The following is a 16,979-nucleotide window of genomic DNA, read 5'->3' on the forward strand; positions in this document are numbered from 1 at the left end:
GAGTGCCGGGGGGGGGGGAATTAAACAGGTGACGAGGACAGGTGGGTTGAATAAACAAGGGACACAGGAGGAGGGAGGTTGATTAAATATTGGGCACAGGAGGAGGCCGGAAAGACAATGGACAGCACAGGAAGATGATGGGGTGGGGGGAAACACAACCAAGTGTGGGAGGAGGTTGGAGGTGAAGGAGAGGGACTACATAAACACGTACTCAATAAGAGTGAATGTCGAAAAGCAAAAGAAAGAGAACCTGCAGAAGTACGTGGCCAGTGTAAAGACACTAGCAGCTGAGGGACACATGGCGAAACCCCAGGAGGAAGCCGAGGTGAGGAGGAATCTCTGACCAATGAGAAGCAAAGAAAGTAGAGTGATGTAGGAGCCAACCAATACTAAGTAAACGTAATTAATAGGTGTACTCTAAGTCCATTTTTTATTTACAAGAGATTCCGCAAGCACAGCTCAAGCGCTGTGCAGGAAAAAATAAAAAATATGGTTGCAATCATTAAAGAAAATATCTAGTTGGTACGTCTCTTCCAAACAGCTATAATTGAATATTTCATATTTAACAGTCAGTGGTAGCAGTGGTACCAACTCCAGAAACTAAGTGAGAAAAACAAGAGAAAACTTGAAACAGTTAAAACGAACTTTTATTGACAATTTGATTTGCAAGGTTCCTAAGCTGGTGGAACAATATTAGTTTTCACAATGTAGGATCACAATTTCAACCCTTACACAGTGGTAAGTGCAATGCATTGCTGATGAACTGTTTCGAAGGAGATCTTAATTTCACATCAACAGTATAAAAGATTGCTAGCAATAAAGATTGGTTTCCTTCTGAAAGTTCAAAGTCTAGCTTATTTGACTGCTAGCTGGAGCATGACAGGACAACTGCAGAGTATTTCAAAGTGTCAGCTGATAATATTATTAACAGTCCGGTATCTACCACACCCAGTCTCTCCCCAGGATATAAATCGATGGGGATGAGGAACTCAAACCCTCACATTCAAGCAGTATGTTTTTACAGGAACCAGAGTCCTATCGATTTGTTTTGCCAACTGAACCTAAGCCCCGCATGTCAACCCAGTCTTACACTGAAGCGCTGCTCTGCTGAGCTTCACTTGCCTTCAGGTGGATCAGGATCCAAGTTCCCTCTTCCTCGCTGTCAGTCAATTGAATAAGGAATCTGCCTGAGCCACCAACTGAACTTTATCTTCCTCCTTGTCAATCAGTCTTTCATCTGAGCTTTGCCAGGTTGAAATGTCTGCAACCAGACTTCATTCCACAGTGAGCGTAGCTTCTTTGAGCCATCCATGTATCTGGACTGCTTGCACTTCGGTACTGCAACTCTCAGAAGCAGCGGTCTACAGGATATTCTTTGCTATAGCATTTAAGGTTCTCACCTTTGCCAGGTCAGTTACCTTTGTGGAATATTCTGTCGCAGGAAGTGAGGAGCCCATGGAAACACAGGGGTTTCTATTAAAGAATAAAAGCAGGAATTATTGTTTAATGCATTTATTTTGTCAAATGTTCCTGTATTAAGGACCCGTTTTAGACAAGCCGGATAAATAACATACACTGAGGTGAACAAATAACAGATTATAGTCTGGTTTAAATAGACATTGATTAAACAGAAGTACATTAGAACATGCAGTTTGACCTTTGTCACAAGATAATGACAACTTTGGGGTCTATTACGACCGCCGTCGTAACCGCTATGAGTGCGGCGGTCTCGCAAAACCAATAAGGATGCACCGCCACACTGGCGGGCGCATCCCGCATTTTTTACATTGTGGCGGGCGGTTCTTAAAGCAGCACCCGCGCAATGTAAAAAAGGCATTTGTGCATATGCAGACTCTGCATGCCTTTCCATGGCGGCAATCAAAAGGCACATCACTGCCTGCATCTTGATATGGATGGCGGTGTCTTGCAGACACCACCACCATATCAAGCCCCTTTTCCGCCCGGTCACCTGTTTGACCAGCGGAAAAATGGCGGACGGTCTTTCCTTCCACCGGGGTCCCCCAACCATACTAATATGGCGGGGGGAAATGGGAGGCAGGCGATAAATAATGGCTGGCGGATCGCCACCGCTATACGGGTGGTGGCGATCTGCCCGCCATTATAATAGATCCCTAAGTATTTTTCCCTCACTAAGAGATTTAGCCTGGAAGTTCAGTGCAATAGCGGAACCACTTACTCCTTGTATCCATCCTCACATATTCTTTAAACGTTGCACTGATTAAGACTTTCAAACTCTAGAAAAGTTTCTAAATCCATAAGTAGAAACTTGGAATGGCCCAACAATCAATCAATCTATCTGACCATGTTCACTCATGGGTCAGCCATCCAGGGTGCCTGGGTCGATCCTCGGTAAACCACAGAGGGCACACATTTTTCGGATTCATTGGCATCTCTATTTGGTTAACATTTTTTTAAACAGATTTTATTGATTTTTCATTAAACAGGCACAATGGCTAGGCATGCTTTGGGATGAAATCAAAGAGTAGTATCACAAATTAGAAGATACAGCTGTACAATACTGTGCGTATCAAATATTAACGGTGCTAACAAGACAACATCTACAACATGCAGTTGCCAATGTCGAGACAGTACACAACATGACCATCATTACAGTAGTCCGTAGCCATCATAAACACCCCCCCCCCCCCAACTGTTCTGGAGGAATAAATAATTATGAGTGTTTTTACATTGCCCAAGCATCAGCATAGAAACTATTCCTGTAAAGAAAATAGCAGTCACGTGTTGAGTCAAAACGTCAATATGAATTCATATTATTCAAGTTATATTGTTAAGTTATTGTTGTGCGTTAAGGGTAGGAGTACTAGGGTCTAAATCAAGAGCTTTCAGGGCTTCTAGCATGATATCCCATTCCATGGCAATTGGGTTCTTACGTAGGACTCTGGATTCCTCCCTCCGTATTGCAGCACTTTCGGCACTGCCCCATCTAACCAGTTCAGTGTGCAAAGTATATTCCGTGGGCGTTTCATTAATTTCCATCTCATAGTGATGGCTCTTTAGGCCATTATTAGGGCGAGATCCGTGAATCTATTTCGCACCTTGTGTTTAGTCAATTGTTTGCGTAAATCGAAGATACATGCCTCTACATTATTTCCTATGTCTTTTTGCGTGACTGCTAAGATGTGTCGCCTGACAGAATCCCAAAACCCCCTTATACTGGGGTATGCCCACACCATGTGCATCAAGTCAGCTTCTTACAATTGACATCTAGGACCCATAGGATAACACAGATTAAATTTTCCAGTGCGTTCCAATTGCACAGGCTATCTATTATTGTCGATCCCCATATGCAATCTTTTCATTGTGATGTTTTTTCTTAATAAATAAAGCTAACTTAGGGGGAGATTATGATGGTGGACGGATTTCTGCCCTTCGCGATTGTCCTGTGGATGGGGACCGCCCGCCTATAAGGCGGTGGTCCCGCAAATGAAACTAGGATGTGCCCGCCACCATAGCTGCCGCAAACGGCATGTTTAACATTGCAGCGGGTGCTGCTGGCTGCAGCACCCGCCGCAATGTTAAAAAGCACTGTTTAGCAATGTCAAAAAAGCACTGTTTACATTTCCCTGCACTACGTGGCAGGCACTAAGCAGTACCTGCCACATGGTGCAGGGAAATGTAGGTGGGCACCATAGGTGGCCCCCAAGTGCACACACCAACTGCCCATGCACAAGGAGGGCCCGCAATGGCCCTCCTTGTGCCCCCAAAGTACATCTCTGCCAGCCTTTCCATGGCGGTTGAACCGCCATGAAAAGGCTGGCGGGGATCCAACATCCTAATTTGGCGGACGGTGTCTGCTAGGCACCGCCACCATTCTGTGGATGCGGCGTGGTTCGACAGGTAATCGTAACGATTGCCTCTGTCGGACCTGTGGCGGACGAGATTTCCACCTGACAGGCACACCGACCGCAATCCAAACCTGGCGGGCGGTAATTGGCCTTACAATAGCAGTGAACCCGCCACCGGCAGCCTTCTGGTGGCGGATTCACCGCTATCATAATCAAGCCCTTAGTTTGAACCTTTTAGGATCTTTATTTCTTAAATATATGGTTTGCCTGACTCTTTGCGGCTTTGGCCATTGTGACTTCTACTGTGGAACTAATCATTCAAGCCCACAGAAGGAGAAGGTAAAATAGCTCCGAAAGGCTTGGGTATCTTAGAAATACATAGTGTGACTGAACATTTCTGGATTAACACAGGAGGTGAATAAGTGAGAGGACATTGAGCAGTCTAGAATTCACACACATTATCTTTGAGCAGGTGCTCTCTAATCAGGTACGTTTTAGAGATTTCTCAAAAAGGAGACGGGAGGGAGGCTGTCTGATGCTTTGTGAAAATGTGTTGGAAAGTTTTTGGAATATGCATGAGTAGGCAGAAGAGCAAAGTAACCATAGCTGACCTTAGAAGTAATTACATGGGCTCCCATGATGCCACATGACTAGGTCACAGAGTGGTGAGCATGTGTTCCTCCTCCCTCATGTCCCACCTTCCCTGCTTCCCTGTTCCCAGCAGAGAAGATGCATGCTGTGCAGCAGCATGAGGCTTTACCAGGATTGTGTCAAGTGTGCATACTCATGCATAGGCTTGAATTAACACTGACTTCTGATGTACTTCTTTATTTTTACCCACAACTGTAGCATCAGACAAGGGTCTACAGACCATAAAGGGCTCTTAGACTTGGGTTGAGAAGGGGGTGAACAATACACTCTACTTTTAACAATGATACACAACTCATAATGGTGGCAGTACAGTAACAATAACATCAGCAGGCTTGGGAGACGTGTTCCAGTTTAGAACCTCCCCCTCCCCCAAGTCACTGGCAGTCAGACAATACACCAAGTTGCAGGACACACTTTCTCACTACTAAAAGCCTTGGCGGGGTGCAGAATGAATTGGTAGGAAGCACCTGGATCAGGTTTACAGTTATTTTGACTCCCATTCCATGGTAACTAAAAATATAATCCAAACCCTCGTTGAATAAACTCTCAAAGGCCCTGTATGGCTCTAAATCTCGAATCTTGACAAAATGTATCGTTGAATAATGTTCTGACTCAGCAAGTGCAGATTTATAGGACTACTTTTCTCATAGGTGTTCCCAAGTTGAGGATGACGGGGAGGAGCTCAAGGCAAAGAAAAATGTGGTTCATAAGAATTATTTGGCCAAACCTTTTGACCTCCTGAAGTCTACTGTGGAGCTAGAATTTGTGAAGACCCAGTCCTGCACGATCACGGGCTACGTAATCTTTTGAGATGACATTTGGCTGCCTACCTTTCAATACATTCAGTTTGACCTCCTTGAAGACTAGGGGGCCCATTACGAAGTCGGGCGGATTGCCCACGCCAGGCTGGCAGTAGCCACTGCCAGCCTGGCGGGGGCAATTCGCCCGATATCCACACTCGTTCCCCCCCCCCCCTCACCATATTAGTATGGCGGGGGGGGGGGGGGGGACCTCGGCGAACGGAAAGACCGTCCTGCGGGCGCATCCTAATGCCAACATCGGGACCCCCACCCTTAAGGCGGGCGGTCCCTCTTTCCGATGGGATGGCGGGCGGGCAAAGTCCGCCCGCCATCCTAATGAGGCCCTTGGTAAGTGAACTGAGTGTTCCTGTCTCCTGAACGGCAAATTGCGGTTTGACTACTTCCAGGGTGGTGCAAAGGATTGGTATTTAGACACATTTTTTTTATCGGCATACCAAAATATTGCAGCCAAAATAGCGTGATATGGCAATATCATAAGCAAGAATATCATTGTCAAGAATATCGATTTTCAGGTAAGTAATTTAGATTATTAAAATTTTTAAATCATTAATATCGTTTGCAAAAATAGTTGTTTAAAATATAGTTTTTTCATTATTGCTATGTATTTTAAAATATATATGATGTCAATATTTTGTATACCTATTAATGTTTTTAATATATTTGCTACATTTTTAGTAGTTATTACATTTAATTAAAGCATTTTTTGTGATTCTTAGTGAAGTAGCGGGTTGTGGGTTTATATGGGCATAGGGTGGGAAGTAATTTAATTATAACACATTAATGATTGTTTTTTATTTACCATTATTTATTTTCTTGATATTTAATTATATTATTGTGCAATTCATTTTTTTAATGTCAATTTTATGTGCAGGTTGTGAAGTTTATAGGGGTAAAGGGTGGGAAGTAATTTATAATAATTAGTTGTCAATTGATAATTATGTTAATTGTGTAATCATTTTTTTGGGGTGCGGGTTGTATAGGGATAAAGGGTGGGGAGTTAATTTTAATGAATGAATATTACGCTTCTAATTAATAATATTTAACTAATAATTATGTTTACTGTGCAATATCATTTTTAAAAAATCTTTTAGAAGCAGGTTGTGGGTTTTGTGGGGGTATGGGGTGAGAAGTAAATTATTTTAAAGTAATTCATTATTTTAGTTAATATTATTTATTATTATGTTAATTGTGTAAATAATTTTCTGTTGAAGTTTACGAGTTATGTTGTGCATGTTTTGTGGGGGGTCTATTGTGGGAAGTACAGTAATTAATGAATAATATTTAATTAATGATAGTTTGTAGATAAATATTTATACTTATAGTGTAAATATATTGCTTTTTAAAGTCAAGTTTTAGGTGCAGGTTGAGAGTTTTGTGGGGTTATAGTGTGGGAAGTAACAAAATTAAATGTATGTAAATAAATAATTTCCAAAGAAACATATTTTTTTGTATGAAAATTATTTTTGTATTTTATTTATAATATTTTTATTTATGTGTGATATATATTTAAGATTGTAATTTTTTTATTTTTAATATTTAATATATTTGTAGTTTTTTGGACATATTTATATTTTCCTTTTTATTTTGTTTCTGAAATATTTTCATTATGTTCAAGATATTTTATTTGTTTTTAATGTTGCACTGACGAGTGGGATTAGTAAATTGTACTCCTCCGCAATCCAACACCTTCCCTACTGTTGCATTTACTAGAGAAAGATTTGTAAATTGTACCCAGTTTTATTATTTTTGTGTTGCGTGATGTGGGAGTAGTAAATTATTTATATATTTTATATATTTACTATGATAGTATGTGTAGTTTTGTATAAATTGTAGTGGAAATAGTATATGTATGACATTTTATAATTGATTTTATATTGTAATCCTTTATATCCTGTTTTTGTTTATTTAAAATTATAATATTTACAAATAATAATGTTTTTAATGTGTAAAATATTTTTACTCAATTTTAAGTTGTTAACTTTTTAAATTTAATTTGTATGGTTTAAAAATAGATGATATCTTATTTTATATAAATATGTTAAATGTTATATTAGACATTTTGAAATTATAATATACATTTTAATTATTAATTTGTTTTTAAGTAAATAAAGGTAAATCTATATTAATTGTTATATATGTGTTTAACTTTTTTTATTAAGCTTATTTGTTATATTTGGTAAAATATATATTGTTGAATCCATTTTGTTTTAAAACTAATGTTGCTATTTAATATACTTAATATTTATTATTTTAATTTATATATATTTAAATAATGATGTTTAACACAATAATATTTCTTACAACGATTTCCCCCCCAAAAATTTCTGTACTTACCATTATAAGTGTAGTGACAATATTTTGGACATCGATATTTTGGTCACAATATTTTGATATGGGGATATTTTGAGGGTCGATATTTTGTCAGTGAACTCAAAGGATTTGGATCCAGAATCTAGCCCTTTTGTAGTTCATCACAGGAAGATCACCTGGAAGACTGCAAGATAGATGGTAACTAAGGGGCGGATGTATGAAAATACCAACAGTAAATTTTAAGGACCTTCTATTAAGGAATAGTTAAATGTTACATATCAATAATTGGTTCATTAATTTAGCGATTTCTTATAATTTAAATATTTCAAAATACTGAATTGTAGTTTGCGATTCGTTATGATTCTCAAATTACGACTGTCGCATTGGTAGCTACGGATGACATCAGTACAGCTAGAAAGTTGTGTTACTTTTCTTTCACTTTTAGTGAAGAGCAAAGCAGAGCTGGAAAGAAGGTCTGAATCTATGGAGTAAGAAAATAGCGAGTGGTACTCCAACTGGGGGACAAAACAGTGGCAGGAACAGAAAAAGAATGTTTAGTGACAAGGAAGATGAGATATTAGTTCTGGAGTGGGTACAGAATCATGACCAATACATTTGGATAATACTGCCTGTCAGTCCCAGATGGAGCAAAGAGGAGGATATGGACACAAATTAATTACAGAGTTAACACAGTCGGTGTTGCTTCCGAAGTATCTAGGAGATACAAAAACGCAGATACGATGTGCAGTATTGTACTAAATAAAGATTGGCTTTAAGATGACACCAAGCTTCAGCTACTGGAAGGAGCAGCACAGAACCTCCACCAACAATAGAGCAACTCATTTAGTCTACATTTCAGGCACAATGAATCTCTGATATTGCTGCAATTGACACCCCCTTGCCCGTGTCCACTGTTTCAGGTAAGAATTTTAAATGTATTATTAAATGCAATGAATTATTTTTTAACATTCCCTCGGTTATATATATATATATATATATATATAGGTTTTTCATAAATTATAAATGCCAATTTTCGGTCGCAAAGGCTCCAATTTGATCTTTGGAACTGCAAAACTGTTTAGTAATTCAGACCCCCTATACCTTAATTCTGAGACAATGAATGAGTCAATAGGAATTTATTTTTTTATAAAATTATGCAATGAAGATTGAATGAACTATGAAGTTTAAAAAAATAAATATATATACATTATATATATCCAATAACATTAATAGTATTGTTATTACTTATAGGTACAACCACTTTAAATTCACCTCAAAACACAGTGGAGTTAGACATAGAAGAAGAGGAGAGAGAAATGGCTAGGCTAAATAATTTGTGCAACGCTAGAATAAGTGTAATTCCAACATTTTCGGATCTGGCTAAATCATCATTCCACTAAAATCACTACATCTGTAATAACAACGTCAAAGCCCGCAAGCTATGCACAGATACAAGCTATTCTTACTCTTGTCAAGACTGTGCAACAACATACTTCTTTCAGTAGAACCAGAAAATCTAACTCAACAACAACTCCAATAGGAATAGCAGCATCTTCTAGCACTGGACAATATAATAAAACATGTTACGAGTAAAACAATGTCTTATGAGAGCCACATAATAATTATGCCCTACAGTTTCTAGCTTAAGAAAATGCAATGAGTCATGAGTTTGAGTCATTCACAGGTATAGTTACTGAGACGTCACAGCGAGATAGTATTCTTTGTTCAGCATTAATTGTTGCAATGTCCTAGCACACATAAACCAATTGTATTATGTTTATGACATTAAATATACACCACAGCAACAGTAATTCTTCTCAGTCTTTTTTTCTCTTTATTCCAGTTGTTCCCGCCAACACGTGTTTCTTTGCTGACTGGGTGGGTCACCCGCGACTTCATCAGGGCTGTATCACTAGTATCTAGAGCGTCTGACCTTACAGCCTGTTCTAATTCTGTCCCGTTTTTTGGGGGGGCAATTCACAAGGTGTTCAAAAACTACAGAATAGGACCACAGAATTGCATCTACCCAGGCTGCTATATTGGCCGGGACGGAATTAGAACCGCTGCACTAATGAATGTACTATCTATTGTTGCATACCTTTGCTGTTACATAGACCCGTTTCCATATTTTAGAATGGTAGGCAACGGCCAAGGGGCCTTGGGGTCGAGATAGCATGTACCCAGCTTTGTGCCATGGCTCATCCATATTTGCCTTCCTTGTTCACCATGGTCTGTGCTGGAAGATTCCAGTTTGGGCTGGACTCTAGAGGTGTTGGAAATTTATATTATGTGTTACCTTGTGGACGGGGCTCAGTCCCTTGGCAGTCATCTTAGGAGACTGGTCAGACTGGGCTCTGCTGCAGCGTATTGCTAATAAACTAGTTGGCTTGTATTCTCTACTGTCTTCTGACAAACTCTTCATTTATTGGGAAGGCGGAGAGGTGGTCGTGACTGACCGTAGTCGGGTCACTTCCTTCACCTTGGACTGCCCCTGAAAAGCCCAGAGGGACGGGTGCAGTCTATTTAAAATGTAGGATATGTACTTTTATAATTTACATGTCCTAGTAGTGATTGGCCGACTACCAAGACTACTAGTTACTCTAAACATCCCTTTGCTAACTATTTTCTTCTTCAACCGGTCGGTATAAATGTGATCAGTTCATGAGCCCTTACCAAAAAAAGAACTCCCAAGTAGCAAAAGTAGTTAACCATAGCTATCCATACACCTTCGAGGTAAAAGGATCTTACATATTTTTTTTTTTTTATTATAAATGTCTTGCCTTATTCATATTTAGTTTCCTAGAGTTCATAAAATCTGCAAAGGAACCCATCAATCTCTGCAACCGAACTGCGGTCCTTGACATGAGGACTGCGTCGGCATCATAAAGGAGCGTTAGCCTGCTGGAATTATAGCATGTCATCAACCCCATTTATCAATACAGAAAATGAAAAGGGGGACAATACACACCTGTGTCATAATGTAAATGTAAATCTGTATTTGTAAAGCACGAACTACTCACCCTTACGGGTCTCAAGGCGCTGGGGGCCGTCGTGGAAATTAAGTGAGCTATTGCCCAGAGTCACATGGTGCTGAGCTGTGCTGCCGCCGGAGCCGGAGATTTCGAACCGTGAAACCTGTGCTCCAAAGTCAGCTGCCTTGCTTAATTCAAATATAAGGCATCAATTCGCTGACAGGGGAAAATCCAACTTACGTTGAGAGGTTTTCCTAAAGCTGGTCAAGGAGGCTAACAATTTCTACGGGGCTCAGTAAGATAACAGAGAAGGCCACAATATAATACGGTCCACTAGACCAAACGTGCTTGTGAGATCAGCAAGCCCTTCTGGAACCTATACTGGGCTTCAGACAGAATGGAATTATCAGTTGCCCAGTCCTCAAGTCTCCTAAGAACAACTCTGCCCAGGAGTTCTGCAGAAGAATTCAGGAGGGAAATGGGACGGTAACATTTCAGATCTGGTCTATCACCTTTCTTATATATAGGCACTATGATAGGCTCAGCCCTGGAAGAGGAAAAATCACCCTTTGTTGCCACATTAAAAACGAGGGTTAATATTGGGGTCCACAACTGAGCTGAGCCTATATAGAGATCGACCCCCACTGGGTCCTGAGGCTTTTCCTTTAGCGCACTTATGCATCACGATCAATATTTCATCTAATGTTAATACCATGGGCAGGGTACTAGTGGGAATAGAACTCCAGACCCAAATATTCACGACAATTAATAAACGACATGGGTCGTTGAGTAATGCGGAGTCAAACATTTCTCAAAGTGATCAACTCAAGCTTGTGAATGGACAAATGATGGGATGGCAGGGCTGGAATCATCCTTCAAAAAAGAGGTATTAACAGTCCTCCAAAACCGTGATGAAACCGTTTTCAGTAGCCTGCACTAGATTAGCCATGCCTTATCCCTCAGCTTCGCCTTCCTGACTAGTAAGGCCTCATTATACTGCCAACTTAATAATTTGACAGATGTAGGATGTCTTGGGATGTGGTGTAATGCAACCCTCAATTGTTTTATAAGAACCTGCATACATTCTTGACTAAACCATCCTTGTCTAGTCTGGGAACCTATTGTTGCCAGATGTACTAAAAGGGAGTTGAGGACCACAGTAACCTGCACAAAAGCTAAGACCAAGATGTCAATATCTACCTCAGGGGGTGAGTGTGTGTCAAACTCGTTGAAGGCTTGGGTCATATGCACACAGGGTCAATTCCTGACCACCTGATCGGTTGGTGATCGCTAGCTATTGTTTGTCTGACTTTGATATTAGCGACCAGCTGTTCAAGAGTTTAACTTATCAAAATGTGGTAAATCGTGGAATGATTATCCCCACCTATATACGTGCGTACCTGAAGAGTGCTCAACTGTTAAATTCTTCCAACAGTAATAGATCGTACTTGTAGAGCATGGTATTCAGACAATCCCCATACTCACTATGTCGGAACTGTAGTACCTCCTCATGAGTCCAGTTAGTGGGACCACACATTGGCCCATGAGAGTAACAAAATCTTTTAATATTAAAATCTCTGGCCCATTCTATTGGACAAACAGACTTGAAGTGCGAAAGAAATGCATCAAGGTCGATTTCTAGAGTTCTATCTACCTCAGCATGTGTTGAATCAAATACGTTATTATAGTAATTAACAACAATGACATCACACCCTCCCTTAAATTTCAACCACACAAATTGCTACTAGGGGGAGGGTGTGATAGATCTTCAGGTCATGACTGTCTTTTGCTCGGCCTGCCTGGGACAGAATAGCTGGGACAAACAGGGAATAAAAGCTCTCAATATGGAAGGAAGTCACTTGCCATGGTTCCTGGATACAGATAATATATATGTAGTGAGACTTGGGGGGCGTGGCCAAGCCGCAGACCAAGATGGCTGTGCGGCTCTGAAGCTCCTCCGGCCGCTTGTGCAATTCATCATCGTCCTGCTCTCCAGCGTCGCCCAAAAGCCTAAATTGCGTTGTCTGACGATGCGCTGGGCTCCCTGATCCCTCAGAGCTCTGTGGCGCTCCGATACTGTGCCTACATGGGGAAGTTTCGACGCATATGGTGCCTCATCCTGTGACTCCAAAATGGCGGCTCCTTCGTAATCGGTGGAAACCTGGCGGTGAGGCAGCCAATGTGGAGCGTTTGGCGGGGCACAGAGTGAGCGTATGCCATGAGTTGGCAGGGGCGGGTTGTGGCACTGATCGGCTGAGCACCGGCGATCCCGGTGCAACACTAGCAGGGGGTCCGTTGGCCTCCCACGGACTTGTACTGGAGCGGCCCCCTGTGCGGTATACTGCATTCGGGCATTGGCTGGCGGGGACAGGGCCCCCGGGCGTACTCTCCTGCCCTATCGGGCCGGAGCGTGCATCCTGCAGTGGGTGCCCACGGGGCCGCTCCGCGAGTAATTACGTCGGCGCTCGGCTCAGCCCCCTTGCAGCACTTGCCCTTTTGTTCAACAGTTGAGCGCCCGCGTTGGCTCCAATTGTCACTGCGGCACGTGCCGCCAACAGCGGGCTGCACCCCCCTTTTGCATTCAGTCACCAAGCACCTGTCTGTGGCTTGTATCGACAGCATTGGATTATCCTTTAATCTACAGGCATTGCAAGACCTCATTATGTCTGTGTAGTCCTCGTGCACGAGTGGCATGATTCCTGCAGTCTGGAACACTCTGCTTGCTCTCAGTCCTGGCATACCGTCAGCTTGCCTCATACAATCCTCCATTGTGCAGCGCAGGAAAAAGTGACATTGTTCCCAGTGGTTAGGTATTCATCTTTTACTTTGCCTACAATTCCCGCTCTCCTTCACCTGCAACTCTAGTCCTGCGTTGTATGCCAGACTGCGGCATGGGCCGCAAAGACCCGAAACAGCGCCTACTTACATTCGATAAAGTGTCTGACACAGTACAAGGGCAATCTAGCGATATGGCGGAGGGGGGACAGAAAAAGTCCGCTACTGAAGAATCCTCCACCCAAATGAGCTCTCTCCTGCAAGAAATGTGTGCTGGCTTTAGGGTGCTGGATGTGAGGTTTGATTCCTTGGACAAACACATGGCAGACATGGGGGTCAAGATTCAAGCAATGATAGACGCCTAGATGTTGTGGAATCTCGCACCTCAGATCTCAAAGATGGCACCACACAGTCGCTTAAGAGGCTTGATCGTGTTGAACGAATCCTAAAAGAGGTCGCTATCAAAAACGAGGACTTGGAATCGCGCAGCCGCCAAAACAATGTGCGCATTCTTGGCGTGCCGGAATCCACTGCCACTGGCCGCATGGACACCTTTGTGGAAACGGTCCTAATTGATCTCTTTGGCAGAGACACATTTACAGTTGCTTTTGTGGTGGAACGCGTGCATCGGTCTCTGGGACTTAGACCAAATCATGGTTGCCCGCCTCGACCAATCATAGCCCACATTATGAACTTTAGGGATCGAGACACTGCACTTCGTCTGGCACGTGAACGTGGCCAAACAATATGGCAGGGCTCCAAACTATCACTTTTCCCGGATTTCACAATTATGGTGCAGGAAGCCAGAAGGAAATTCAATGGGGTGAAAGCTACACTGAGGAATCTTGGACTGAAGTAGGGCATGTTGTATACCGCACGGCTCAGAGTAGACTTCAACTGCAAGTCCCGCATATTCGACAGTTCCGCTGAAGCGCAGCAGTTCTGCCACAAGTTTAAGGCTAATAACACCCGCTCTAACAACGAACATAGACTCTCACCACCACGGAGCGGATCGGACGCAAGTATGGAGCTTTTCTCAGGCACAGGACATGGTTGAATCCTTCTACAGGTTTTTGTCATCAACTGATGTTTAAGTATATGGAACAAATTTATTCTGCGCTTAGCTTATTGCCTTATGGCGGCCGAGACGTTGCCCCCCCCCCATCCCCCGGTGAACACCGTATAAATGTTTTCTGATACAGTTTTGAACCTTTGACAAGATTTGTTTTTGGTAATTCTGTTCCACTTGGAGCATTGTTCTTATTCAGCAGGCTGGGGATTGCCTCTCAGTAAGAGTCCGGAGGCTAGGTGGGGGGTGGTGGGAGGGGTTTGGTTATCGCTCATTGTTATTGTGCTATTTATTCAGTCTAATGCGCTCAGGTATGTTAGGCAAGATCGAATGTTGCAAGACAGATTTGCAATGTCAGTATTTACATGGCTAAGATAGGACATAACTCTGCCCCCTCAGAGTTGGTAGTAGTGACATGGAATATTTGTGGCTTAAATGACACTCATAAGAAACGTCAAGTTCTTCATTACTTTCTTTGACACAGAATTGACATTGCCTTCCATCAGGAGACCCACCTGGCCAAAACTGATCAAAATCGCTTTGCTTTGAGTTGTGGTACTCATAGATATTTTGCCAACTATAGCAACTATGCTAGGGGTACGGCCATCCTTATGCACAAAAAGGTCCCCTTTTGCTTTCATTCTGAGACCAGGGATAGTGAGGGCAGATACATGATAGTAATGGGCCCGTAGATGGGTCACAAGGTTAGGTTAGTTTGCATTTATGGCCCTAATATTGACTCCCCAGACTTTTAATACTCCCTGCTTTCCCTCCTTCTACACATCGGCCCGACCTTCCTATTGCTTGGGGGAGATTTTAATGTTGTGCCTGATCCTACCTTAGATAGTACCTCCAGCGCACCGGACCCGAAACCCCGCGCATGAAAAGTTTTGGCCTCCCTAAAAGAACAATTCTCTTTAATAGATAACGGTCGAGCCCTTAGCCCTCAGCACACTAACTATACCCACTACACCAGCTCCCATAACACGTGGACACGAACAGACTATTGATTTGCTTCCCCGGATATATTTAACTGGTGCTATTCCAGCCGAACGCTCCAGCGAACATATTCTGACCATTCTCCGGTGTTATTATCGCTGAAAGTCTCCCGCCCAGAGGGTTTCGAGAGGCAGTAGCGGTTTCCAAATCGTGCCATAGAGGATGAAGTATTCCATAACTACTTTAGGGAGGCAATCGAAGAATACATTTTAAATCAATATCGCCTCTGTGGACTCCGCAGCAATGCTGTGGGAGGGCTTTAAGGCCTACTTAAGGGGAGTATGCATATCCAAACAATGAGGGGTGCTGCATGATTTGCTTAGAACCCTGCCAAAAATTGTACAGGAACTCACGACATTGGACTCCAGACTACTCCGGATGCAAAACCCAGAACTCGACAAACAGCGATTGCAGTTACTTGCTGACTATAGAGACACAGCAGATAAAGAAATCCTGTTTATGGGGAAATATCAGACTGCCTTGCGATACGGGGAAAGTGAGAACCTGGGTAGGATCATCGCCCAGATGATTAGACCTCCCTATCAAAATGCATATGTAGCTCAATTGCGTGTGGATTCAGTGCTACTTCTCACGGACCTAATTGACGTCCAGGGGGCGTTTTTGACACATGTTTAGAAAATATATACATCCAGAGTGGGACAGGACAGGACAGAACAGAACAGGAAGCTTATCTCTCTGAGGTAGCTCTTGTATACCTCGAGAGATACATGCAGGACTTTCTTGCGGAACCTATATCTGAGACGGACATAGATGAAGCCATTACAGCCCTCAACCCTTCTTCAGCCCCTGGCCTGGATGGCTTCACAGTAGCTTTTTACAAAGCCTTCAAAGATTTATTGATTCCACAACTTCTAGAGGTATATGCTGAAGCATTGGAAAGGCAGACCTTGCCCCTCACGTTGCGAGAGGTGGTTATCATTCTTCTCCCTAAACCTGGGAAAGACCCCCTTCTGTGCGGCTCGTATCGCCCTCTCTCTCTTTTGAACCTTGATTACAAAATACTGGCTAAGGCTCTCTCCACTAGACTTTCCTTACTGATGGAATCGATAATCTCGCCGGCACAATCTGGCTTCGTTCCCCATCGCTCGACTGCCTTCAATTTATGTACTTTATTCAGTACTCTTCACAGAATAAGCCCTGAGATCCCAGCTACCGCGGTCCACTTAGATACCGAAAAAGCATTTGACTCTTTAGAATGGCCTTTCATAATATCCATTATGCAAAGATGTGGGGATGCCGGTGGGCTTCGTAGCTACGAAGGCGCTACTGTATAGTCAGCCGACTGCCAGGCAACGACTAAACGGAACACTGCCTACTCCCTTCACACTTTCTCGGGGTACAAGGCAGGGCTGCCCGCTGTCAACACTGTTATTTATTCTGGCTATGGACCCCTTAATGTGTCATTTTCAAGAAAAACATCTGCATAGGGGACTACAGTTCAATACAGGCCCGCTGTTGGTATCGCTATATGCGGACAACACAATCCTATACGTTCGGGACCCACAGACTAATCTTGACCCTCTCCTCAGAGAAA

The 16,979-nt window shown here is 42.6% G+C and overlaps 1 protein-coding gene across 7 annotated transcripts in view; it reads right to left on the reverse strand.

Moving 5' to 3' along the window:
* Positions 1-629: 629 nt before the first annotated feature.
* CUTC (cutC copper transporter) overlaps positions 630-16,979 on the reverse strand; it is a 342,323-nt gene continuing 325,973 nt past the window's right edge. For all 7 annotated transcript variants that reach the window (XM_086922591.1, XM_086922593.1, XM_086922596.1 and 4 more), the window contains one exon: positions 630-1,473. In XM_086922591.1, coding sequence (XP_086778717.1) covers positions 1,362-1,473 — 112 coding nt within the window. In that variant the 3' untranslated portion in view covers positions 630-1,361. The remainder of the gene's footprint in view (positions 1,474-16,979) is intronic.

This window comes from Lissotriton vulgaris, chromosome 5 (genome assembly GCF_964263255.1).
Source record: "Lissotriton vulgaris chromosome 5, aLisVul1.2, whole genome shotgun sequence".
NCBI classification, from domain to species: domain Eukaryota; kingdom Metazoa; phylum Chordata; class Amphibia; order Caudata; family Salamandridae; genus Lissotriton; species Lissotriton vulgaris.